The sequence below is a fragment of the Desmodus rotundus genome, chromosome 3 (assembly GCF_022682495.2).
Source record: "Desmodus rotundus isolate HL8 chromosome 3, HLdesRot8A.1, whole genome shotgun sequence".
Taxonomy (NCBI): domain Eukaryota; kingdom Metazoa; phylum Chordata; class Mammalia; order Chiroptera; family Phyllostomidae; genus Desmodus; species Desmodus rotundus.
Genome location: NC_071389.1, coordinates 111,071,531 through 111,099,272, shown reverse-complemented (window position 1 = coordinate 111,099,272; position 27,742 = coordinate 111,071,531). Strand labels below are relative to the sequence as shown.

Below are 27,742 nucleotides of genomic sequence, written 5' to 3'. Positions count from 1 at the left end.
TACAACTAATAAGTAGCAGAGCTAGTATTTGAACTCAGTCTGGCTCCAGAGTACGTGTGCTTAGCCTTTAAAAAAAAATTGTGGTAACATATACATAACAAAATTAGCTGTTCTTAAGGGTACAATTTAATGACATGAAGTACATTTAGAATGTTGTACAACCATCACTACTATCCATTTCCAGAACTTCACCCCTCCCTGTAGCCCCTGGTAAAGCCTCTATTCTACTTCCGCTATGAATTTTGCTTACTCTAGGTGTGTCACATAAATGGAATCATACAATATTCATCCTTTTGTGTTTGATTTATTTCACTTGGCATAATGTTTTCAAGGTTCATCGATCCTGTCACATGTACCAGAAATTTTATTCCTTTTTTGTGGCTGAATAATATTTTATTATATGTGTATATCACGTTTTGTTTATCCATTAATCTCTTGATGGACATTTGGGTTGTTTTCCACCTTTTGGCTGTTGCAAATAATACTGCTGTGAACATTGGTATGCAAGCATCTGCCTGAATCCCAGCTTTCAGTTCTTTTGGGCGTATACATAGAGGTGCAGTGGCTGGATCACGTGGTAATTCTGTGTTGTTTTTTTAATTGTTTTGATACAGTAAAATGCTGTAATGCATATTCAAAGAGGAAAATTACTTTGAGTTTAAATAACTTTGTCATGGTCCTTTTTATTCTGTTGTCAGTGAAACTTAAAACTGCCTAAATTTTAGAGTGTGAGAGATGTACAATATCAGCTTCTAAAAGATAGGGGGCCTTGATACATATAGACTATCCACAGTGTCAGATTTGATGTGAACATTCAGTCAAATTGGCCAGTTTATCTCATCACTTTCTATGTTAACATATTCTATGCTAAATTACAGTAAATGTAATACTATAATCTATCTGATCTTTCCATAGTATTCCTTATAATCTTCCATGTAAAATGTTTCTCCTTTTGAAAAATGATAGCTTCTTTTCCAGCATATCCTATGAATCCATTGTTTGCTTGATAATTTTTAAAAATTTTATTAGCTTTTTGGTACATTTTTTCATTTCAGGAATTAGTTTCTTTTATATAACATTTATTCTCCTGTCTATTTTTGGTCTGTATTTAATTCTTACATGTTGAGTTCCTTACGGGTATGGAAATGTGTGTGTTTAGTTTTCTCAAGGTACATGATGTACAAAGTGTAAATTCATTAAATGTTTTGAATGCCTGGTTTAAGGTAGGCACAATAGCATTAATTAAATAATAAAGTTTAAAACTTCTAAAAATCATCTCATTCCATACTTTAAAATGTTGACAGGTTTCAGTTTTGTCAGCTATTTGTTGAAAGGAAATTTGAAATCTAGGCCCAGAATAATTTTTGTATTTAGCAGTCAAGATGTACAGTCAGAATGCACGAATCTACCTTCTTTCCCTAAATAATTTTTACTTTCTTTTCAGATTGTTGCCAGCAAAGGAGGTTTTGAAATGGTCACCAAAGAAAAGAAATGGTCTAAAGTGGGTAGCCGCTTGGGATATCTGCCAGGAAAAGGAACTGGGTCTCTTTTGAAGTCACACTATGAAAGAATTCTCTACCCATATGAGCTTTTCCAGTCTGGTGTCAGCCTTATGGTGAGATATGTTTTTTTTTTTTTTTTAGGGGTGGATAAGTCCAGTCTGCCAAGTATAAACTTTTAGACTGTGTTCACCATAACTAGTTAGCAGTTGGCTGTGTGTAGGAGGTACCAAAATTTTGGGGAATAAGGTGTAGTTTAAAAATTAGCTATTTTTTGGTGGTTTACAAGGTAAAGGATGATGGAACAAAGGATGTCTTCTTACTTATTTAAAATAGGTCTTTTTGCTTAAGCTTTTTGAAAGATTACTGCTCTTCATTTTATGTATTTTTAAATGACTTTATTAAAGTATAATTTACATGCCATAGAATTCACTCATTGTAGATACACAGTCAGTAAGCTATAATAAACAATACACTACAATCTAGTTTTACAAACACTTTTAGCAGCCCAAAAAGTACCTTTGTGTGTGTTTGTAGTTGGTTCTTGCTCCTACCCCCAAACCTAGACAACTCCTGATCTACTTTCCGGCTCTATAGTTTGACCTTTTCTAGAAATTTCACATAGATGGAATCATGCTATATGATTTTGTGTCTGGCTTCTTTCACTTAGCCTAGTGTTTTTAAGGCTCATTCATGTTTTAGCATGTATTGGTACTTCATTCTTTTTTATGACTGAATAATATTCCATTGTATGGCTATACTATAGTTGTTTATCCATGTAGTAGTTGATGGATAGACACATTATTCCAGTTTATGGTTATTATGAATAATGCTATGAATATTAAAGTACAAGTCTTTGTGTGGACATATGTTTTCATTTCTCTTGGGTAGATACCTAGGAATGGAATTGCTGGGTTATATGGTAAGTTTATGTTTAACTTTTTAAGAAACTGCCAAACTGTTTTCCAAAGTGGCTGAACCATTTTACATTTGTACCAATAATGTAGAGGCTTCCAATATCTCCACGTCTTTGCTACCAGTTGGTATTGTCAGTTTTTTTGCTTATAGCCATTCTAGTGGGTGTGTAGTGGTATCTCATTGTGGTTTTAATTTCATGTCTCTAATGACTAATGGTGTTCTGCATCTTTTCATGTGCACATTAGCCATTTGTTTATCTTCCTTTATGAAGTGTCTGTTCAGATCTTTTTTTATTGGGTTGTTTCTCATCTTGTACTTATTCACTGAATGTTCTAGATACAAGTTCTTTATTGGAAAGTGATTTTTAAAAATGCTTTTACCTAGTGTGTGGTTTATCTTTTCATTTTATAATGGTGTCTATTTGAAGAGTAATTTATTGATACTATTTTTTCCTCCCCGTTTATGGGCTGTTTTTCTGTTGTTAATAGCTAAGAACTCTTTTCCTAACCCAAGACTACAAAGATTTTCTTCTTTGTTTTCATCTAGAGAGCTTATAGTTTTAGCCTTTTTATTTAGGTCTTGATCCATTTTGAGTTATTTTTTGTGTGTGTATAAGTATAAGGTAAAAGTAAGGTTTTTTCTGATGGGCAGAGTGGTATATGAATATCCAATTGTACCAGCACCATTTGTTTAAAAGACCACCCTTTTCCTATCGATTTACTTTGGCACCTTTGTTGAAAACCTGTTGACTTTAAACATGTGGGTTTATTTCTGGTCTCTGTTTTGTTCTTTGATCTATATATTTACCTTAACTCCAATACTTTGCTGTCTTGAGTACTGTAGCTTTATAGTTTTGATATCCAGTAGTGTAAGTCCTCAAACTTTATTCTTTTTTCCAGAATTTCTAAACAGTTTGCATTTCCACATAAATTTTAGGATCAGCTTCTCAATTTCTGTAAAAGCCTGCTAGGTTTTGATAGGGATTGACTTCAATTTATAGCTCAGTTTGGTGGAGATTTGCCATCTGGTTTCATGTAGCATTAGGGATTTATTGTAAATATATATTTTTTCCCCCGAGCCTCAAATCTGATCTCTTATCAGTGAATCTGCTCTCTTTCTGTGCTCTGATTCTTTAGGGTGTACAAATGCCTAATTTAGATCTTAAGGAGAAAGTGGAGCCTGAGGTTCTTGGTACTGATGTCCAAACTTCCCCAGAGCCAGGCACAAGAATGAACATTCTACCAAAGAGAACAAGACGTGTCAAGTCTCAGGTATCAATTTCCATGGGCCATTTATAACAGGAGTTTTAAATGTATCGACTGTTCATCTGGTTATGGGAAGTCAGTTCCATATTATTACTATTTAAAACTTGAAGAGACCTGTGTTTCAGTTATTTTTGAGATGAATGGGGAAGAAATTATAAAATTCAGTCTGCTTTGATTTAGAAAACTTTTTGTTAATTTTGAACATTTTTGATGGGGATGACAAATCAGAGGGTGACTGGATATTGGATACTGTTGGGTCAGTTTCACAGACATGCTGATGAATTCTGGTACATTTTATTTTCATGGTTAGCAGAAATGAGAGGGGTAGGACAGAGTAGTTCTATATTTCACTTGTCATTCCTTTAAAAACCAGAGGACAAGTTTCTTAGTGTCTGGACTATTCCAATGTAATTTATATAGTGTTCTTATAACCTAAAGTAATTTCAAAGCCTGTTGAATGCATCAGAAGAAAAGTCCCCTAATTTCTTCTTGTTTGCTCCCCCTACTATTCCCTTTTATTGTGGTTCCCCAAAGTAGTATTTTTTAAGGTTTTTAGTAAAAACAAGTCTATAAGTTGGGAAAGTGAGGTGCCCTTAGAACTCTGAGATGTGATCCATTTAAATTAAACATATAGGTAGATCAAAATACAACTTAACTAGATTTTAATCACTGACTTTAATGTATCTAAAAAACCCTGTGTTAAAAGAATGGAAATGGGTACATTGAAAGTGGGAATAAGAGAAGGAAGATAGTCCATGAGAAGAGACACTGTATCTGGGATGGTAAGGAGTGTTGTCACTGGAGAGGCAGGCTAGTGATACTTTATGCTGCTGTTTTAGAGCTCAGGGGATATCTCTGTCTTTGAGGCCATGTCTCCCTCCCTTGTTCTGAGTTTATGCTTATTAAATAACCTCCTGATTCACTAATTTAGCTTCTTAGGTACTTTGATAGCAGAAAGAGAGGTGTCTTGCATGGGGAATACGAATTTAATGGAAATTAATTGGAAAGTGATAGCCCCACTATAAATTAGTAAACTCTGGTTCAGTCATTAAGTGATTTTATTGCTATGGTTGCGATAACTTTGGGGTCATGATTCTATTTCAAGACCTGAAACACTTGAAGAGTAGTAGTCTCTTTGACATAGTGACTCAAGGCTGAAGAGTTGCCCCAAGTGGCTAATCAGTTGCCAGCTTGTGATGAAATCCCTTTTGATGTTTCTTCTAAAACAATGAAAAAGTTCTGCTTTTTGATACAAGAATAGGGACTATATTAGAATGCTTTTACCCATTGTAATAATTGTCACTGGAGTCAGATTGGTTGATAACAAGTAGAAACTAGAACCATTTTAGGATTTGCAATTAAGAATTTCTTAAACTCATATTTATTAATTACTATATTATCAGCCTGCCTCATTTGTAGTTTTCTATTTTAGTAAGAAAAAGGCTCTCTGGTAGAACTCCCAACTTCTTGCCCCGTACACAAAACTGTTAATATTCATTCTTAATCTCTGCTTATCTCTAGGTAAAGTGTACCTTTCTCTCCAAGGATAAACTACCTTCATCCTTTATGGCTTCTTTAATGATTTCAGTGTATCAGATGTGAAATCTTTCTCTTTTGCCTCCTCTGTCTGCTACCATCTCCACCTGCCCCCCAACCCTGCCCGCCATATATATGTGTTCAAACCTTTTTCTTTAAAGAACAACCCATACTTTTTCTTGAGCTGTTTTTCATGCAGTAAAATGTGTATGTCTTAAGTGTACATTTTGACGTATGTTTATACCTTTGAAACTAGGACTGATTCCCCCTTTTTATATCACTGTATGTCATGATTTTTTTTGATAGTTGTCCTATAATCTGTTAAAACCTTTTATTCCTTTTTGATAATCAGATTGTTTCAAACTTGGTTAACAGGAACATGTTCAAGCTGGTTCATGTCCTTTTGATATGTCTCCATCAGTTTTTGAGCACTTAAGCATAAGAAGGGCTTACCATTTTCTCGTCCTGCTTTAGACCTGGAATCAGCTATTTATCCAAGGAATCCTGGTTAATTTCAGTGAGAAATGGTATTCAGAAACCAAGATCTGAGCAGAAGTTGTGCTTGTTCCTACTGGGATACCATCGTTTATAGGCCCTTTTAGTGTCAGGGCTAGGAAATAAATTTTGAAAACATTATAACTATATTTTCAGGTCATACTGATGATTCCAATTCTAGTGCAGCATCACCAAGTTTTTTTGGTTAATGTTCTTTTCCTAGCATTTTGAGTTGGTAACTTAATTCATTTATTTTTATTCTTTAGTTTTGAAATGGTGAAGACTGTAAAATTTCCTGTAATTACTGCTTTAATTTGTTCCAGAGATTCTGATATGGTTTTTTTTATTATCATTTTTTCAATCATCAATAGAAAGTTGAAAAATTCCAGGTGGAAGGGCATTTTGAGTTTTTAATTTTGTTTTTCTACTTTTTTTTTTCAGTAATACCAAAGAATGTCATTTTTTTATTTCTACTTTTTGGAACTGCATTACCTGTCTGTAAAGGTTATATTAGGATTCACTGATTAAAATACTTTGATATGACATATACTATATACTCAGTATGTTAGCTTTTATTATTATATACTTTGCTTTAGTGTAGGGGTAAAGGATGTGTAGTGTTGTGTTTAATGTTGGACTAACTATAGAGGTTGATAAATATAACCAGATCAGTTTACTAAAGTTGAAAGTAAATTTTGAATTGCCATTTGGTTGGTTTGATTCATGTAGATCTTTTAATAGTGTAGTCTGGATATCAGCTGTCGTGTAGCCAGATTTATAGTCTGCATTTTGTCCTGCTTTATTTTTATTCTTGTTGACTAAGTATATTTAAAATAAATTTTGTTTTAAGTTTTCATTTATTTATTTATTTTTGATTTAATCTTTATTGTATTTTTTTCTATTATCATTTAGTCCCCTTATACCTCCCCCTCCGCTCAGGAATTATCACACTGTTCTCCATGTCCATGAGTCCGTTCTTTTTTTTTTAACACTTGAAACTTATGTAATTTTATTAATCAATGCCAGCCCAATAAATTTAATAAAAATGTTAAAGAAAAACCCATGATTAATCTAGAAAGATGATTATGTAATATTATCACGCACAATACATTTTTTAAAAATTTTTTATTCTTATTCAATTACAGTTGTATGCCTTTTCTCCCCATCCCTCCACCCCACCCCAGCTGAACCCATCTCCCTCCCCCACCTCCACCCTCCCCCTTGATTTTGTCCATGTGTCCTTTATAGTAGTTCCTGTAATCCCCTCCCCCCTTGACTACTCCCCACTCCCCTCTGGCTATTGTTAGATTGTTCTTAACTTCAATGTCTCCGGTTATATTTTGTTTGCCTTTTTCTTCTATTCATTATGTTCCAGTTAAAGGTGAGATTATATGGTATTTGTCCCTCACTGCCTGGCTTATTTCACTTAGCATAATGCTCTCCAGTTTCATCCATGCTGTTGCAAAGGGTATAAGCTCCTTCTTTCTCTCTGCTGCGTAGAATTCCATTGTGTAAATATACCATAGTTTTTGGATCCACTCGTTTGCTGATGGGCACTTAGGTTGCTTCCAGTACTTGGCTGTTGTAAATTGTGCTGCTATGAACATTGGGGTGCACAGGTTCTTTTGGATTGGTGTTTTAGGGTTCTTAGGGTATAATCCCAGCAGCAGAATTGCTGGGTCAAAGGGCAGTTCCATTTAGTTTTCTGAGGAAAGTCCATACTGTTTTCCACAGTGACCTCACCAGTCTGCATTCCCACCAACAGTGCACTAGGGTTCCCTTTTCTCTGCATCCTCTCCAACATTTGTTTGTGGATTTGTTTATGTTGGCCACTCTGACTGGTGTGAGATGGTACCTCATTGTGGTTTTAATTTGCATCTCTCTGATGGCTAGTGATGCTGAGCATCTTTTCATATGTCTCTGGGCCCTCTGTATGTCTTCCTTGGAGAAGTGTCTGTTAAAGTCCTTTGCCCATTTTTTAATTGGGTTGTTTGTCTTCCTGGAGTGGAGTCGTGTGAGTTCTTTATATATTTTGGAGATCAGGCCCTTGTCTGAGGTATTATTAGCAAATATGTTTTCCCATGCTGTTGGTTCTCTTTTCATTTTAATGCTGTTTTTTTTAGCCATGCAGAAGCTTTTTATTTTGATGAGGTCCCATTTGTTTATTCTTTCCTTTATGTCCCTTGCTTTAGGGGACATGTCTGTGAGGATGTTGCTGCGTGAAATGTCTGAGATTTTCCTGTCAATGTTTTCCTCGAGGACTTTTATGGTGTTACAACTTATATTTAAGTCTTTTATCCATCTTGAGTTTATTTTCGTGTATGGCGTAAGTTGGTGATCGAGTTTCATTTTTTTGCACGTAGCTGTCCAGATCTCCCAACACCATCTGTTGAAGAGGCTGTTTTTGCTCCATTTTATGCTCCTGCCTCCTTTGTCAAATATTAATTGACCGTAAAGACTTGGGTTTATTTCTGGGCTCTCTGTTCTGTTCCATTGGTCTCTGTGCCTGTTTTTATGCCAGTACCAGGCTGTTTTGATTACAGTGGCCTTGTAATACAGTTTGATATCAGGTATTGTGATCCCTCCTGCTTTGTTCTTCTTTCTCAAAATTGCTGCAGCTATTCGGGGTCGTTTATGGTTCCATATAAATTTCTGAAATGTTTGTTCTATATCTGTGAAATATGTCATGGGTACTCTAATAGGGATTGCATTGAATCTATAAATTGCTTTGGGTAGTATGGCCATTTTGATGATGTTAATTCTTCCAATTCATGAGCATGGTAAATGCTTCCATTTGTTTGTGTTTTCCTTAATTTCTTTCTTCAGTGTTGTGTAGTTTTCTGAGTACAGGTCTTTTAGCTCCTCGGTTAGGTTTATTCCTAGGTACTTGATTTTTCTTGTTGCTATATCAAATGGGATTTTGTTCCTGATGTCTGTTTCTGCAGTTTTGTTGTTGGTGTACAGGAATGCCTTTGATTTCTGAGTATTGACGTTGTGTCCAGCTATTTTGCCAAATTCATTTATTAGGTCGAGCAGTTTTTTTGGTGGAGACTATAGGATTTTCCATGTACACTATCATGTCATCTGCAAACGGTGACAGTTTCATTTCTTCCTTTCCAATTTGGATGCCTTTTATTTCTTTTTCTTGTGTGATTGCTGTGGCTAGGACTTCCAATACTATGTTGAATAGGAGTGGTGAGAGAGGGCATCCTTGTCTTGTTCCTGATCTTAGTGGGAAAGCTCTAAGTTCTTGTCCATTGAGTATGATGTTGGCTGTAGGTCTCTCATATATGACCTTTATTATGTTGAGGAATGCTCCCTCTGTTCCCACTTTGCTGAGTGTTTTTATCAGAAATGGGTGCTGTATCTTATCAAATGCTTTTTCCCCTTCTATGGATATGATCATGTGGCTTTTTTCTCTGCTGTTATTTATGTGATGTATTATGTTTACTGATTTGGGAATGTTGTACCATCCTTGCATCCCTGGGATGAATCCCACTTGGTCATGGTGTATGATGTTTTTAATGTATTGCTGGATGCGGTTTGCCAATATTTTGTGGAGAATTTTAGCATCTATGTTCATCAGTGTATAGGCCTGAAGTTTTCTTTCTTTCTTGTGTCTTTATCTGGTTTTGGCATTAGGATGATGCTGGCTTCAAAAAAGAGTTTGGGAGTCTTCCATCATTTTGGATTTTTTTGAATAGTCTGTGAAGGATAGGAGTTGCTCTTCCTTAAATGCTTTGTAGAATTCTCCTTTGAAACCATCTGATCCAGGGCAATTGTGTGTTGGGAGTTTTTTCATGACTGCTTCAATTTCGTCTGCTGTTATTGGTCTGTTCAGGTTTTCTGCTGCTTCTTCATTCAGTTTTGGAAGATTATATTTTTCTAGAAATGTGTCCATTTCATCTAGGTTTTCAAATTTCTTAGCATACAGTTCTTTGTAGTAATTTCTTACAATCCTTTGTATTTCTATGGTATCAGTTGTAATCTCTCCTCTTTCATTTCTAATTGTGTTTATTTGGATCCTCTCTCTTTTTTTCTTGATGAGCCTACTTAAAGGCTTGTCGATTTTGTTTATCTTTTCAAAGAACCAGCTCCTGGATTCATTGATCCTTAGAATTGTGCTTTTAGTCTCTATGTCATTTAACTCTGCTCTGATCTTGGTTATTTCCTTCCTTCTGCTTGTTCTGGGCTGTCTTTGTTGTTGTTCTTCCAGTTCTTGTAGGCGTAGGGTTAGGTTGTTTGTTTGAAATGTTTCTATCTTTTTAAGGTAGGCCTGTATTGCTATGAACTCCCTCTCAGGACTGCCTTTGCTGTGTCTCATAGGTTTTGGGTTGTTGTGAGTTCATTTTCATTTGTTTCCAGAAAGTTTTTGATTTCTTCCCTAATCTCGTTCTTGACCCATTCATTGTTTAATAGCATGCTATTCAGTCTCCATGGTTTTGAGTGTTTTGGGTTTTTTCCTTTGGGGTTGGTTTCTAGTTTCAGTCCCTTGTGGTCAGAGAAAATGCTTGATATGATTTCAATTTTCTTGAATTTCTTGAGGCTTGCTTTGTGTCCTATCATGTGGTCTATCTTTGAAAAAGTTCCATGGACACTTGAAAAGAATGTGTATTTTGCTTCTTTGGGATGAAAAGCTCTATAGATATCAGTTAAGTCCATTTCCTCTAGGGTATTGTTAAGTGACACAATATCCTTGTTGATATTTTGTTTGGAAGACCTGTGCATTTTTGATAGTGGGGTGTTAAAGGCCCCTGCTATAATTGTGTTGCTGTCAATATCTTTCTTGAAGTCCTCCAAGATTTTCTTTATGTATTTGGGTGCTCCGGTGTTGGGTGCATATTTATTTACAAAGTTTATGTCGTCTTGGTGGATTCTTCCTTTGAGTAATATGAAGTGACCTTCTGGGTCTCCCTTTATGGTCCTTCTTTGGAAGTCTATTTTGTCTGATATGAGTATTGCTACCCCTGCTTTTTTTTCCTGTCCATTTGGTTGGAAAATTTGTTTCCAGCCTTTCCCTTTCAGTCTGTGTAAGTCTTTTGTCCTGAGATGGGTCTCTTGTAGGCAGCATATGTGTGGTCATGTTTTCTTATCCATCAGCTATTCTATGTCTTTTGATTGGAGCATTTAACCCATTTACATTTAAGGTTATTATCGATAGGTAGTTATTCATTGCCATTTTTTCCTACCTGTGTTCCTCTCTCTTTCTCTTTTCCTTCCTTTCCTTAAAGCAGTCCCTTTAGCATCTCTTGCAGAGCTGGTTTGGTGGAGGTGTATTCTTTCTGACTTCTTTTGTCTGGGAAGCTCCTTATTTGGCCTCCTATCTTGATTGAGAGCCTTGCTGGGTAAAGTAGTCTTGGTTGCAGGCCTCTGTTTCTCATTACTTGGAATATTTTTTGCCATTCTCTTCTGGCTTGGAGTGTTTCCATTGAGAAGTCGGTTGCTAACCTTGTTGGGGCTCCCTTGTATGTTACTTCCTTTTTCTCCCTTGCTGCCTTTAAGATCCTCTCTTTGTCTTGGAGATTTGCCATTTTAATTATGATGTGTCTTGCAGTGGGTCTCTTTGTGTTCCTCTTGCTTGGGACTCTCTGTGTTTCCTGGATTTGGGTGACTTTTTCTCTCATCAAATTAGGGACATTTTCCATCATTACTTTTTCAAACAGGTTTTCTATCCCTTGCTCTTCTTCTTCTCCTTCTGGTATTCCTATTATACGGATATTGTTACGTTTCATGTTGTCCTGCATTTCCCTTATTGCCTCTTCATTCTTTCTGAGCCTCTTTTCCTTTTCTTGCTCTTTCTGGGTATGTTTTTCTACTTTGTCCTCCAGCTTGCTGATCCGATCCTCTGCTTCATCAAGTCTGCTTTTCATTTCCTTCTACTGTGTTCTTCAATTCTGAAATTGTATTCTTCATTTCCTCTTGGCCCTTGTTGATAGTTTCTATTTCCTTTTTCATGTTAATATAGTTTGCAGTGAGTTCATTGTAGTTTCCCTGTAGTTCCTGGTAGTTCTCTTTGAGCTCAGAGAGCTCAGTGAGCTTCCTGATGACCATTGCTTTGAACTCAGTATCTGAGAGTTGAGGTGCCTCTTTTTCAGCTAGCATTCTTTCTGAGGCTTCCTCCTTTCCTTTCATTTGGGCATTGTTTCTTTGTCTTCCCATTGTTTGTGAGACTCTTCTTGTTAGCCTCTGCTTCTTAAATTGATCTATTCTGACTCCCTGGGTTTATGGTATGAACTTCTATGGTAGAATGCCAGTGGGGTTCAGTGGTGCTGTCTCCTTAATCTCCTGTGCTCACTGGTCTTGAGCTGACGTTTATGGGTGTAACATGGTCTAACTCTGGTCTTTTCAGCACTCCAGGTTTTCTTGTCTCACCTGGGAAAAAGAGAAGGGGGGGGGAAGAAGAAAAAAAAGAAGGAAAGGAGGGGAAAAGGGAACAAAAGGAAAGGAAGGAAGGAAGAAGGAATAAAGAAAGATCAGAGGCAAGATAAGGAATTTTAACAAAAATTAAAACAAAAGAATAAAAGAAGGCAGGAAGAAGGAATAAAAAGTGTAAAGGATGGAAGGAAGAAGGAATAAAAAAAGAAAGAAGGACAGAAAGGAAGTAGGAATTCAGGGGGAACGGAGGAAAGAAAAAAAGTCTTCTGCTGGCTTTAAACTGGTCAGGTTAGTTCTGCTGGTGTTCTTGTCTGTGGAACGGGAGGGGGTGGTTGGAAGGATTGGTTTCACTTTTCTCCCTTCCTGAGCCACACTCTTCCCTGTTGTTCAGCCTTCAGTCCAGTTCCTCCTGGTCCTTCTGCTCCCCACTAGGCCTTTAGTTCACCGGCTGTGCTGTCCTTGAGTTGCACCAATTTGGGGCAACTCACATTCCATCTTCTTGCTCTTTGCTGTCTTAGATGCTAGGGGCTCTTGGTGCTGCTGTGGGGTAATTCAGCCCTCTACTGGGTTGTGTCTTTCTGGGGAATGCAGTCTCCCCTAGCCCTGCTGCTCCCCTCTGCGGGGCGTTCTGCCTTCCTCCTAGAGAGCCAGTAGGCCCTGCAGGGTTCTGTGCGCAGGGGCTAGGCAGGAGTTTTTCAGAACCGGTGCTTTTGGGTGTGGTCGCCTGCAGGCAGCCAGGCTGTTGATCGCTTGGGACTTGGGTTGGCTGCCGATCCCCTGCTTTGGGTCAGTGAGCGGGGGCAGCCAGGCACTGATCCGGTTGCGTGCCCACCCAGGCGCTTTTTGTCTGTGTGCCCAGGCAGCCGGGCCACTTACCAGGGTGGGCGCCCACCTGGGGTTTCAGGTGTGGGCCCCCAGTCCGCTAATCTGGGTGTGTGCCAGCCAGGCTTCAGGTGAGCTCCCGGCCTGCTTTTCTGCGTTCACAGTCCAGGGGCTGAGGGGGGAGGGGTGCCAGAGGACAGGGCTGCTGCGGAGAGTTCTCTAGCTAGCTGCTGCATGCCTCTATTTTCTTTTCCTTTTTGAGAAATTCTTCCTATTCAAGCCCCCCTGGTCCAAACAAGCACCTGGCTGCTCACACAGCCCAGCCTGGCTCTCTCCCAATAATCCTGCAGCAGACCCTGCGCCTGGGCGGGGGCTTCAGCTGCCCTGGTCCCCGCGCTGGTCCCAGGGACCTTATTGTCCTTAAGCACTCTTCTTACCGTCTGATCTTTCAATGTCCTCTATCTTTGGTCTCCGATCTTCATATATGCTGGAATACTGTTGGCTATTCACTCTGCTCCTCAGATCAGCTAGGTATTTCACTGTCGTTGAGGGGAAGTGGACTCCGCTCCCACCAACTCGCCGCTGTCTTGACAGATATGAGTCCGTTTTTCTTTTTGCTCAATCCCTCCACCCCATAACCTCCCCTCCAGCTGTCCTCCTGCACTCTATATATGAGTTGTTTGTTAGTTCAGTTTGTTTGTTACATTCTACATATGAGTGAAATCATATGGTATTTGTCTTTCTCTGGCTGGCTTATTTCACTTAGCATAATGTTCTCCAGGTCCATCCATACTGTCACAAAGGGTAAAATTTTCCTCTTTTTTTATGGCCAGCTAGTATTCCATTGTGTAAGTGTCCTATAATTGTTTTATCCACTCATCTACTGATGGATACTTGGGCTGCTTCCATATCTTGGTGATTGTAAGTCATGCTGCAGTGAACATAGGGGTGTTATGTTCTTTGAAAGTAGTGTTTTGTATTCCTTCGGATATATTCCCAGAAGTGGGATTGCTGGGTCGAAAGGCAGATCCATTTTTAATTTTTTGAGGAACCTCCATACTGCTTTCCACAGTGGCTGTACCAATCTGCATTTCCACCAACAGTGCAAAGGGTTCCCCTGTCTCCACATCCTTGCCAGCACTTGTTTGTTGACTTATTGATGATAGACATTTTGACAGATGTGAGATATCTCATTATGGTTTTAATTTTTATTTCTCTTTTTAGGGACATTGAGCATTTTTTCATATGCCTATTGGCTATCTGTATATCTTCTTTGAATAAATGTCTGTTCAGGTCCTTAGCCCATTTTTTAATTGCGTTGTTTGGTTCTTTTGGTGTTGAGTTTTGTAAGTTCTTTACAAATTTTGGATATTAATCCCTTACGAGATGTGTCGGTGAATATGTTCTCACATTCTGTGGATTGTCTTTTTATTTTTATTTTATTTAATTATTTATTTTAGACAAAGAGGAAGGGAGGGAGAAAGAAAGGGAAAGAGTCCTTTATGTGGGAGGGAAACATTGAACAGCCACCTTTCCCAAGACCTCAGCTGGGACCTTGCCTGCAACCCAGGCATGTGCCCTGCCCAGGAATCGAACTGGCAACCCTTTGGTTTGCAGGCCAGTGTTCAGTCCACTGAGCCACACCAGATAGGAAGTGGTATTTTTATTTTGTTGATCATTTCTTTTGCTGTGTAACACTTTTTAGTTTGCTGTAGTCCCATTTTTAAATTTTTTCTTTTGTTTCCCTTGCCTGGGGAGATATATCCAATAAAAAATTGCTATGAACAATGTCTGATATTTTGTTGCCTATGTGTTCTTCTGGAATTTTTATGGTTTCGGGTCGAACATTTAAGTCTTTGATCCATTTTGAATTTATTTTTGTGTGTGGTGTCTGAAGGGGGTCTAGTTTCATTTCTCTGTGTGTATCTGTCCAGTTTTCCCAATACCATTTATTGAATAAACTATTTTTAGCCCATTGTATTTGCTTGCTTCCTTGTCAAATATTAATTGACTGTAAAGATGTGAGTTTATTTCTGGGCTCTCTATTCTCTTCCATTGATCTGTGAGTCTGTTTTTATGACAGCACACTGTTTTGATTACTATGGCCTTATAACATAGTTGGTACTAGTTAGCATGATTCCTCCAACATTGATCTTTTGTCTCAGGATCACTGTTGCTGTGTGGGGCCTTTTGGTTCCATATAAATTTGTTCCAGTTCTACTCCAATCTGTCATTGGAGTCTTGATAGGAATTGGTTGACTCTGTAGATTGATTTGGGTGGCATGGACATTTTAATGATGTTAATTCTTCCTGTCCATGAACATTGTATGTATTTCCACTTATTTGTATCTTCTTCAGTTTCTTTCTTCAGAGCTTCATAATTTTCTGACTACAGGTCTTTTACATCCTTGGTTAGGTTTATTACTAGGTATTTTATTCTTTTTGAAGCAATTGTGAATGGACCTTCTTCATTTCCCTTTTTGTTAGTTCATTATTAGTATATGTAAATGAAACTGATTTCTGGATATTAATTTTTTATCCTGCTACTTTGCTGAATTCATTTATCAGTTCTAGTTTCTTAGTGGAATCTTTGGGGTTCTCTATGTACAGTATCACGTCATCTGCAAATAATGAGCGTTTTACTTCTTTCTTTCCAACTTGGATGTCTTTTATTTCTTCTTGTCTGATTGCTATGGCTCGGACTTCCAATACCATGTTGAATATGAGAGGTGAAAGCAGACATCCTTGTCTTGTTCCCTCTCTCAAGGGCAATGCTTGTAGTTTTTGCCCCTTGAGTATGATGCTGGAAGTGGGCTTGTCATTTATGGCCTTTATTATGTTTAGGTGTGTTCCTTCTACTCCCACTTTGCTGAAAGTTTTTTTTTTTTAATCATAAATGAGTGCTGGATTTTATCAAATACTTTTTCTGCATCTATTGATGTGACCACATGGTTCTTATCCTTTATTTTGTTTATGTGGTGAATTCCATTTATTGATTTATGAGTGTTGTACCAACCTTGCATTCCCAGAATAAATCCCACTTTATCATGCTCTATGATCTTTTTGATGCATTGCTGTATTTGGTTTGCTAATATCTTGTTGAGGACTTCAGCATCTATGCTTATCAGGGATCTTGGCTATAATTGTCTTTCTTTGTAGTGTCTTTATCTGATTTTGGAATTAGGATTATTTTGGCTTCATAAAGTGAGTTTGGGAGCCTTCCCTCTTCTTGGATTTTGTGAAGTAGTTTGAGAAGGAGAGGTGTTAGTTCTTGGAATAATTGGTAAAATTCCCCTGTGAAGCCATCCAGTCTAGGGCTTTTGTTTTTTGGGAGTTTTTTGATTACTGCTTCAATTTCACCAGGTATAATCTGTCTATTCAGATTCTCTGGTGCATCCTGATTTAGTTTTGGAAGAGTATATGTTTCCAGGAATTTGTCGTTTGTTGGCATATAGTTTTTCATAATATTTGCTTAAAGTCCTTTGTATTTCTTTGGTGTCAGTTATTAATTCTCCTGTTTCATTTCTGATTTTATTTACTTGAGTCTTTTCTCCTTTTTTCTTGATGAGTCTGGTTAAATGTTTGTCAGTCTTGTTTACCTTTTCAAAGAATCAACTCCTGGATTCATTGATCTTTTGTATCATTTTTTAGACTCTTTCACTTATTTGTGCTCTCATCTTTATTATTTCCTTCTTTCTACTCACTTTGGGTTTTGTTTGTTGTTCTTTTTCAAGTTCCTTTAAGTGTAAAGTTAGATTTTCTTTTTGACCTTTTTCTTGTTTTTTTGAAATAGGCCTGTATGCTATGAATTTCCCTTTTAGGATTACTTTCCCAGTGTCCCACAGATTTTGGATTGTTGTGTCCTCATTTTCATTTGTTTCAAGGTATCTTTTGATTTCTTCCTTGATCTCATTGTTGACCCATTTAGCTTCCATGTCATTGTGTGTTTTCAGTGTTCTTGTGATTGATTTCTAGTTTCATACCATTGTGGTCAGAGAAGATGCTTGATATGATTTCAGTCTTATTAAATTTAATGAGACTTCTTTTGTGTCCTAACATGGTTTCTCCTAGAAAATGTTCTATGGGCACTTAAAAACGTTTATATTCTTTTGGAGTGAAATGCTCTGGAGATACCAATTAAATCCGTTTGATCAAGGGTTTTCTTAAGGCTGCTGTCTCCTTGTTGATTTTCTGTCTGAAAGATGTATCTGTTGAAGTTAATGGTGTGAAGTTAATGGGGTGTTAAGATCCCTGACTGTATTTCTGTTGTTCTCTCCCTTTATGACCAACACAATTTGCTTCATATATTTAGGTGCTCCTAAGTTGGGTATGTAAATGTTTACTAGGATTATATCCTATTGTTGGATTGTTCTCTTTATCATTATGTAGTATCCTTTGTCTTTTACTATAACCTTGGTTTTAAAGTCTGTTTTGTCAGGTATAAGTACTGCTACCCCATTTTTTTCCTTTCCATTTGCATTTTTTTAGTCTGTGTAAATCTTTTGAACTCTTGGAGCAGCATATATATGGGTCTTGTTTTCTTATCCGTTCAGCTAACCCTATGTCTCATGGCTGGACCATTCAAACCCTTTTCTTTTTTTAAAGAGCAGGAGAGAAACATCAATGTGTGGTTGCCTTTCGAACGTCCCCTATTGGGGACCTGGCCCACAACCCAGGCATGTGCCCTCGCTGGGAATCAAACCAATGACCCTTTGGTTCACAGGCCAGCACTTGATCCACTGAGCCACAACAGCCACTGCTCTTCTTCTTCTTAAAGCAATCCTTTTAACATTTATTGCAGTACTGGTTTGGTGTTAACAAACTCCTTTAGCTTTTTCTTACCTGGGAAGTGCCTTATTTTTTCTTCAATTTTAAATGATAGCCTTGCTGGGTAAAGTAGCCTCCATTGTAGTTCCTTGCTTTTCATCACCTTGAATATTTCACGTACTCCCTTCTGGCCAGAAATGTTTCTGTTGAGGAATCAGATGACAGTCTAATTGGTGCCCCTTTGTATGTAACTATATGCTTTTCTCTAGTGGCTTTTAGGATTCTCTCCTTGTCTTTAAAGCCTTCTCATTTTAATTATGGTGTGTCTTGGTGTATGCCTGTTTGGATCCAACTTGTTTGGGACTCTGAGCTTCCTGGACTTGTGTGTCTTTTTTTTCTTCACCAGACTAGAGAAGTTTTCAATCATTATTTCTTCAAATAGGTTTTTGATCCCTTGCTCACTCTCTTCTCCTTGTGGTATTTCCATAATGTGGATATTGTTATGCTTCATGTTCAAAATGTTTCTCAAGCTCTTCTCATTTTTTTTTTAAATTCTTTTTTCTTTTTGCTGCTCTGCCTGATTGTTGTTTTCTACTTTGTCTTTCAAATCACTGATTTGATCCTCTGCTTCATCTAACCTACTGTTTATTCCTTCCAGTGTATTACTTACTTCAGATACTGCATTCTTTAATTCTGGCGTGTTCTTTTTTGTGGTTTTTGTCTTTTTTCATGCTGTTGAGTATCCTTATAATCATTACTCTAAATTCTCTATCTGATAAATTGCTTGCCTCCATTTCATTTAGCTCTTCTGGAGTATTTTCTTGTTCTTTCATTTGGGGGTCTGTTTCTTTTTCTTCCCATTTTGGCTGCTTCTTTGTATTTATTTCTATATATTAGGTAGATCTGCAGAGTGTCTGGTGTTGGCCTTTGTCAGACACTGCTTGTGACTGGCCTTGGTCAACTTGTTCAGAGCTATCAGCCTGTAGCTCTCTCTGCTGGGCTTGTTTGTGCGCAGAAAGAACCATGCTGGCTGCACACCAAGGCCAGCTTTCATCAGTACTGGGCCTGGCGGAGGGTCAGCTGAAGCCCCATAGAGCTCCCAGAGCTCTGCCTTAGTTATTAAACTAATCAGTGATATAACCTCAAGCTGTACTGAGAAGCTTAAGCACCACAGGGTGGGCCAAGTAATTCCTGTGGGCAGAGCTGTTGCTTCCCTCAGGCTGATGCCACTTGGCGGGGAGTGCTCTCTGCCTGACAGAGATGGCCCCTGCAGTATGGGGAATGACTCAGCACTGGGAACCTTGTGGTTATTACTTCAGTTCTCTCCCCAGGGCCACCAACTCTAGACTCTCCTCAAGCATCTCTCGTCCCCTCTGCTCTCCCTCTGCCAGAGCTCAGGGTAAGTGGCTGCAAATGAAATTTTGTTCATTGGCCCTTTAAGAGGCTCTCTGAGTTTCCAGCCATGTCTTTCTGACAGATCGAAACCCTCTGCTTTTCACAGCTGATTGTTACCTGGGTTTTTTTCTGGCTCTGGTGCAGTCAGTTAGGGAGCCTAGTTTGGGGTTTAGACCCCACACTTCTCAGGGGAAGACCCTGGCTGCTGAAATATCTGTCTAGATCTTCAGCTGCTGCCCATGGGAGCCCAGCCAGCGCTCTCTCTTCTCTGTACTCCCTACCAGTCATGTTGTGGTGAAGTGTTTTCTTCTCTCCCTTCATGGTTATACGGCTTCTTTCCAGCTATTGTTCAGATGGTTATTTAGGATGATTCCTCCACAATTTAGTTGTTTTTCCAGATTGGTTATGGGAGGAGGTTAGTGTAGCTTCCAATTACTCTTCTGACATCTAAAATGGATTTTGAGTATTTACTTAGTCTCTGTTAAGAGATATGGTTCATCTAAATTCAAAGTGTAACAGTCATGTCTGTCAGGAACCTATCATTTTCAAGTACTAGAATATCAAATGATAATAGCTTAAACATTAACAACACAGTTTTCATATAAGGATATGTTTTTCACATAAGATTTTTAGAGATATAGGTAGTTCTAGGATTGATAACAGCAACTGTACATTGTCATCAATAGCCCAGGCTGTTTACATCTTTATGCCTTGCTTTCTTCAGTGTGTGAATGACATATCTATATCCTCCTAATTGCAGTGTGTCTGCTGCACAGTCAAGCACTGTTCTTTCACCAGAGGGAGTCTCCCGGGAGTAGAAAAGGAAGTTGGGGCAAAAGGGCTAACTCTTTGAGAAACTTTCTCTTTTATTAGACGATGAAAATCTTTCTCTAAGGCTTCTAGTAGCTCTTTCATATGTCTCATTGGCTAGACCAAGATAACATTCTAATCCCTAGCTAGGACATCACCAACAAAGAGAAATGGCATGGGCATAATTATCTTAGGACAATCATATTTATCTGTTGGGATGGGCATACATTCTCTCTAATTAAAATTGGTGTCCATTAGCAAGTTAGAACTTCAATTAACTCAATAGAACTTTCTGGAAAGTTCCTGGAAATAGAACTTTCTATTGAATTAATCCTTTAATTATTACCAGTAGTTTTTGTCTCTGGACAGAACCTAATTAACAGCTGTGCTTTTAATGAAAGATTTTCTTTTGTGGAAAGGAATTTGGGTGTTGTATACCTTTGATGGTGTGTGCTCAACTGTTGCAATGAAGCAGTGAGTGGAATTAGAGAAGAAATAATTTTTTTCTTCCTCTTGAAGAGGATCTTTAAACTTTTATATTTTTAAATTGAATTTATTGGGATGACATTTGTTAATAAAATTATATAGGTTTCAGGTATACAGTTCTATAAGACATCGTCTGTATATTGTATTGTGTGTTTACCATCCCAAGCGAAATTTTTCTTTGCTAAGAAATAAATGTATGAATCGGAATAATTAGACTAATGTGAGTTTGTTTTTGTTTGTTTGTTTAGTCAGAATCTGGAGAAGTGAATAGAAACACAGAACTGAAGAAACTTCGAATTTTTGGGGCTGGGCCTAAGGTTGTGGGCCTGGCAATGGGCGCAAAAGATAAAGAAGGTAAAATCTGTTACTTGGTCATGAAAAGAAATAAGGTATAACAATATGGTCATAGAAAGATGCAAATGATGTTTGTATTGAGGTCTGCCTTGGAATTTTCCAAAGACTTGTAAACTTGCAACATGGTTCCTAGACAAGTCACCTTTTTTTATGTTAGATAATCTTAAATTTAAGGTGTGAGGATCCAGATTAGGTTGAATTTTTATAATATTTCGGAGAGAAATTTTTCTATGTCTAATGTGACACAGAAATTTATTGTAGTTTATAAAGGCAAGTTTATGAGAACAGTGAAATTAGTTTCTCTGTGATCTAAGGCTTGTAACTTAAATTCAAAGAGAAAGAGAGGATTCTCTGGCCTTTAGTATCAAAAGTTAGTGGGGAGAGCTTATGACTTAAATTCTAACTATAATTTTGTTTTTAAGGTTTTATTTATTCATTTTCAGAGAGAGGGAAGAGAAGGAGAGAGGGAGAGAAATATCAATGTGTGGTTGCCTCTCGCACACCCCATACTGGGGACCTGGCCCGCAACCCAGGCATGTGCCCTGACTAGGAATCGAATTGGCGACCCTTTGGTTCATAGCCCGTGCTCAATCCACTGAACCACAACAGTCAGGGCTAACTTCTAACTATAATTTTGACATTTTTCTATAATTGCCATAACATATTATTATAGTTCATTTAAATGAACTGTTTTAGGAAAACCTGGTACTCTCAGCTTAGCATGTTTGAAACCTTTTTGTGAGTAAAATTACTAATACAGAATCACGTTCTATTTTTCTCTGTATGTACATGTCAGTTTTAAAACTTAACAAAGATTGTGGTAGATATATTTTCACTGTGTAAGAAATTAATGAAATGCTACAATCACAAGTCATCACATTTTATGATATCAGTGACTAACTTGTAATTCAGATTGTGGACTGAACTCTGGAGGATCAGATAATATTGTGTCATCATTCTCAAAACATTTAGTGTGATAGGACTTACTAAATACATTGTAATGTTTATTATTACCCTTTTAAGAATTAAGCACTTTGATTATCTTTTCCATTCTTATAATTATTGTATTGGCTGGCAATGTCATAAAAGTAGTCTCAAATTAGTCCTTGATAAGTACTACATACAGTCAGTATAGAATTAGTAGTTGAACTCTGGAACTTGATTTGCCTGGATTAGAATCCCAAATCTGCCATTAACTGGCTGTGTGATTTTAGGCAAGTTATCTAACTTCTCTATAATTCTGATTCTTTATCTTCAAGGGGGGATAATAGTTTTCTATCTCATAATTTAAAGAATTTTGAATAGTATCTGGTCCAGAGTAAGCTCTCAACTTTAGTTTTTACTATTATTATTTAACTATTTTTATTTTAAGATGAGGTCTCCCGAAGACGAAAAGTTGCCAACAGGTCAGACGCATTTAACATGCAAATGAGACAACGGAAAGGAACTCTCTCTGTTAACTTTGTAAGTGTTCTGAGATGTGTCAGGAGGGAAAAGATTTATTTTTATTTAGTTTTGCACTTTTTATCTTGCTCTAGTATCTTGGTATGCCATCTAGTTAATGTATTTGGTTAGAAGACTTAATGGTAAATCTAAAGTTGCAGCTTTGGTTATGTACTGTTAACCTTGCTTTGTACTGTATGCTTATACTGTTCCCGTAAGTCGTAGACTTTGTGAGTAACTAAGTGAGAGAATGAATATGAATCTCTAAATTCTTGAGCTGTATTATAGATAGTACTCAGTATTCATTCTCTTAACAGAGCATTTGTATATAGGAAGGATGACTTGGTATATCTAATCTCTATAAATTAACTTTCAAGTACTCTAAAGAATTTTTCTTTATTCTTATAACTCAATATGCTCTTATTAACTTGCCTATAGTAGCTGAGGAAATTTAGGAAGTTTTATGAAAAGCTGTTTTAAGTACATTTATTTAAAATAAATATTCAGGATTTAAGTTGTATTTACTTTTTAGTGTACATTATTTTGTTTCAATTAGGGAGTTCCTGGTAAAAATTTAATATTACTTATTATAGAAAATAGACTTTTATTTTGTTTTTTAACAGGTTGATCTCTATGTTTGTATGTTTTGTGGTCGGGGAAATAATGAAGATAAACTGCTTTTGTGTGATGGATGTGATGATAGCTATCATACCTTTTGTTTGATTCCTCCACTACCTGATGTGCCCAAAGGAGATTGGAGGTGTCCAAAATGTGTTGCTGAGGTACAATTTACAGATTCTTTTAAAACTAAGAAGAATAACACATGCATGCATACATACTGTAAACACATTCCCAAAAACTTCTTCTATTCTTTGTTTTTCAGTGTTTAAAATCTCCAGGATGTTAAAAAAAATTATATTTTATCCTTACCCGAGGACATTTTTTTCATTGCTTTTAGGGTAAGAGAGAAATATTGAAGTGAGAAGCATCGATTGGTTGCCTCCCACATGTGCCCTGACAGGGAACTGCACAGGGGATCGAACCCACAATCTTTTGGTTACAGGATGTTGCTCTAACCAACTGAGCAACATCAGCCAGGGCTAAAGTCTCCAGGGTTTTTTAAAAGAGATCCTGAATGGAACTGTAAAAATTGTGTTCTGACAGTTTGCCTTTCAAAGTTACTTTTTCTGACTATGGTTCGATAATTCTGTTTATTGTTGCAGATAAATGAGACTTTTGCTCAAAATGTTCATATTCCTGGAAAACAATAAAAATGAAGATAGGTTGTAGGTTATTTTTATTTTTTAATTAATGTAAAAATCAGACATGAAACTCTAAAGAAACTCTTTAGGAATTATGCATTCAGTTTTTGTGCTACCAAAAAAATTGATGGTATCTGTTAGTTTGTTAATATTTTTATTTGATTATATAAATTATTCTTACTGAAAAATTATAATGATGTCATTGTCATGAAATGCCTAGTCTGCTTGCTTATTTTAACAAAACGTGATAGGATATTGAAGGAAAGGAGTTGGCTGGGTGTATCTAGATGTATTCAGAGGTCTTTTATGGTCTTTGAATTGTTTTGAATACTTACTATTCTCAAGGCTACATGATTCAGAAGCAGTTCTACCCTAAGTGAATATTTGTGTTAAGATATTTGTCATGGTAATTGATAGTGTGGGAAAACCATTCTTCTAGCTAGATATTCTAGCATTCCAGTGGATACACCTTTATCCATTATCTCTTCTTTCTCCATGAACATTTATATTCTTCATAGCTAGATCCACTAATATACTGAGAATGATAGGCATCCATAGGCTTGACTGCAAGTGAGTAGTCCTGTAGATGTTTGTCATGGTATCAGAGCTGAATGCCAACTCCAAAGTTTAAAGGTATCTTATTACCACCTTCCTGCTGGAAGACTGAAAAATGCAGTTAAGGTTCTAGAATATTATTTCCTAATTCCATATTGCAAGTAATTAATACTTGCTTTGCTGTCTAGGATTGATGGATTAGCTTCATTAGGGAATGATCAAAGAACGTAGTGCCTGAGAGCTATAATACTTTGGTTCTATTTCAGTGAGTTCATCTTAGATATTTTTTCCTCCCAGGAATGTAATAAACCTCGAGAAGCCTTTGGATTTGAACAGGCTGTACGAGAGTATACGCTTCAGAGCTTTGGAGAGATGGCTGATAATTTTAAGTCTGATTATTTCAATATGCCAGTTCATGTGAGTATCTCTATTTAGGTCTCTCTGAGAAAGTATGAAGGCCAAAGCTTTTGGTTTGCTTTCTACCTAAAATTTTGTAGAAGACAGGGACAGCATGAAAATGTTGGTAGACCACCAAATCTAAAGACTAGGGGCCTGGCATCTGTATTTATTTCTTTCAGTCTCTAATATGGCATTGTGTACTTTCCTGTTAAGAAATATACTTTGATCTTTATATTGTTCATTAGCCCCCATGGGAAATCCTTTACAGAAAAGCATGAAGTATGTGGCAGTTGCTGCTTTTGTTCAGTGATTTGTAATAATGAAGTTTGCTTCTTTTCTAAGGGGCTTTTTAAAATCCCAATCAAAAAAATTTGCCAAAGCTATTAAAATAAAGCCTTGATTTTTATGTTTCCTTTTATCTTCATAATGTCCTAGGTCATCTTTATCTTTCTTAGTTAAGAAGCAGCTTGCAAAAAAGACAGTTCAAGTTCATTATATTTTTCTGGATATCTAAATTGTCTTTAGCTTTTCCCCATCCTCAGTGGAAAAAGCTAGGATCCCAGTCTTTTTAACTGTGGGACAGGAGAAGGTTTTCTATTTTATCATGGGTTTGTGTTCACTCGACCTATGTATTAATGTTATAGGGGGTTTTCGTTATAGTGAATTAGTAATTATAATCTTTGTTTTCCTTATGTAGATGGTTCCCACAGAACTGGTAGAAAAGGAATTCTGGCGGCTGGTGAGCAGCATTGAAGAAGATGTTATTGTAGAGTATGGAGCTGATATCTCCTCAAAAGACTTTGGAAGTGGATTTCCTGTGAAGGATGGTCGGAGAAAGATGCTTCCAGAAGAAGAGGTGCAGAGCAGATAGTAGTATTTAAACTTCTGCTTACCCCAAGCCGATTTAGTATTTGCATAGTAGAAAACTAATGTTTATTTAAAATATTAAGTATGTAAGATTTGGACAATATAATCTTTAGGTTTTAAAACAAATTCAAAGTACTTTGAAAAATTATTTAACTTTGCATTTAAAAACCAATTTAACTAGTGTAAAACTTTAACCCTAGCTCTTTCTGTTTGAAAATCTAAAAGGTAATTTAGTTTCCTTCAAAACCTGAGCAGGTAGGTTTTCAAATACTGCATCTAAATTCATGAAATAAAGTCCTACCACATAGGAGATGACCTCTATGTATAAAGTTGAATTAAGATGATCATTTATTTCTTTTTCTCTTTACCTTTGTCCTTGTCACGTTTACTTTTCTCTGTAATTGGCAGTGATTAAATGTTTTACCTCCTATTAAAAGTTATACAGAGTTTTTAAAAAGTTACATAATGCAGGATTTACAATGAAATGTATAGTCACTTCAGTTCTCTTAAGGTTACTATTTGGGTGCTATATCTTTTTCCATTCTTTTACTTTGAAGCTGCTTGTATCTTGGAGTCTGAAGTATCTCTCTTGTAGGCAGCATACGATTGGATCTTGCTTTTTAAATCTAATCTGACATTGCCTTTTGATAGGAGTGTTTTGTCCATTTACATTTAATGTAATTACTGATATGGTTTATTTATGTCTGCCATCTTGTCATTTTCTATGTCTCTTGTCTTCCCTGTTTCTCTTTTATGGCTTTCTTTCGATGTTAAGCAGATTATGTTTAGTAATATCATTTTAATTCCTTTGGGGTATTTTTTGCTATATATTATTGAGTTAATTAGTGATCCTAAGAATAATGCAGCTTTTTTTCTCTTTGAACAGCTTTATTTGACACTATACATTTTTCACTTATATCTGCTTCATGTTAATATTGACCTAATTTTGTAAATATAGCAACTTTGAAACAGTATCTCTTCATTTCCTTTTGTTCATTGTTGTACATTCTATCTACATAGTGTATAAATACAACACAGCAATATAATTATTGCTTTTCTTACAAAAAAGATATTATTTATTTAGTTTTAGAGGGGGGGAGGGAGGGAGAGAAACATCGTCAGTTGCCTCTTGCATGCACCCCACATCCCAGGCATGTGCTCTGACTGGGAATTGAACCGGCAGCCTTTTGCTTTGCAGTTTGATTCAACCGAGACACATTGGTCAGGGATAATTATTGATTTAAACCACCTTTCTTTTCTTTTAAAGTAAGAGAAGAGGAGGAAAAAAACACTTTTTAAAAACATATTTACTCACATACTTACCGTTTTTCGTTCTCTTCTTTCATTCCTGTTAATCAAAGTTACCATTTGGGGTCATTTTCTTTTGGCCTGGAGGACTGCTTTTATTTATAGTGCTGGTCTGCTAGCGATGAATTCTTTCAGTCTTTGCTTATCTGGCAGTGTCTTTATTTAGCCTACTAGTTTTTCAAGAATAAATGCTTCTCAATTTGTTTTATGCCTTTGATGAATTTCTAGTGCCATGTTACAGTGGTTTTGATAATTTTGTCTAAATTTATCTTTGTTTTCTGTGGAGACAAATTGCCCAAGCTTTTCACATTGCCATTGCTGGGAGTCTTTTACAATGAAAAGTTTCCCTCCTACCCAAATTTACAATCTGACAGAGACAGATTCTATTTTATCTTCTAGTATATTCTTTCAAATATATTGTATCTCTACAAGCAGTTATATATCACACATAGAAAATTATTCCTTTTAAAAAAGAACTGGGAGTATACTACTTAACATGGTTCTGTACATGACTTAACCTATTTTTTAAGTCCCATCATGCCTTATCTAGTCCATCTTAATTCTTTATAGCATTACCTACCCAGTTTTTTCATGGTGCCATCTCATCTTTTGTTATGCTTGCCATGTATTCAGAAATATCTGAGCATTTAATATGTGCTGAATCCAGTTTTTATTTTTTTGTGTTTTTTTCTTTGTGATCAAAAGTTGTATCTTTTGGCTTTCTCTTTATTTTAGCATTATTTATTTATTTTCCTCCTTTGATGGTAGAACACACAGGTTAGGATAATCAGATTAGGATAATATTTTTTTAATATATTTATTGATTATGCTATTACAGTTTTCCCATTTCCCCCCCCCACTCCACTCCATCCTGCCCACCCCCCTCCCTCCCACATTCCCCCCCCCCATAGTTCATGTCCATGGGTCATACTTATAAGTTCTTTGGCTTCTACATTTCCTACACTATTTTTACCCTCCCCCTGTCTATTTTCCACCTATCATCTATGCTACTTATTCTCTGTACCTTTATCCCCCTCTCCCCCTCCCTTATTGACAGTCCTCATGTTCTAGTTGTTTGCCTAGTTTGCTCTCGTTTTTGTTTTATGTGTGGTCGTTAATAACTGTGAGTTTGCTGTCATTTTTACTGTTCCTATTTTTGATCTTCTTTTTCTTAGGTAACTCCCTT

The 27,742-nt window shown here is 36.8% G+C and overlaps 1 protein-coding gene across 1 annotated transcript in view; it reads left to right on the top strand.

Moving 5' to 3' along the window:
• The window catches only part of KDM5A (lysine demethylase 5A), a 134,685-nt gene that overhangs the window by 15,992 nt on the left and 90,951 nt on the right, over positions 1–27,742 (top strand). The window contains exons 4-10 of the mRNA XM_024567526.4: positions 1,445–1,615; positions 3,554–3,688; positions 20,617–20,722; positions 22,095–22,186; positions 22,789–22,947; positions 24,280–24,399; positions 25,079–25,237. Of these exons, the coding sequence (XP_024423294.1) occupies positions 1,445–1,615; positions 3,554–3,688; positions 20,617–20,722; positions 22,095–22,186; positions 22,789–22,947; positions 24,280–24,399; positions 25,079–25,237 (942 nt within the window). The remainder of the gene's footprint in view (positions 1–1,444; positions 1,616–3,553; positions 3,689–20,616; positions 20,723–22,094; positions 22,187–22,788; positions 22,948–24,279; positions 24,400–25,078; positions 25,238–27,742) is intronic.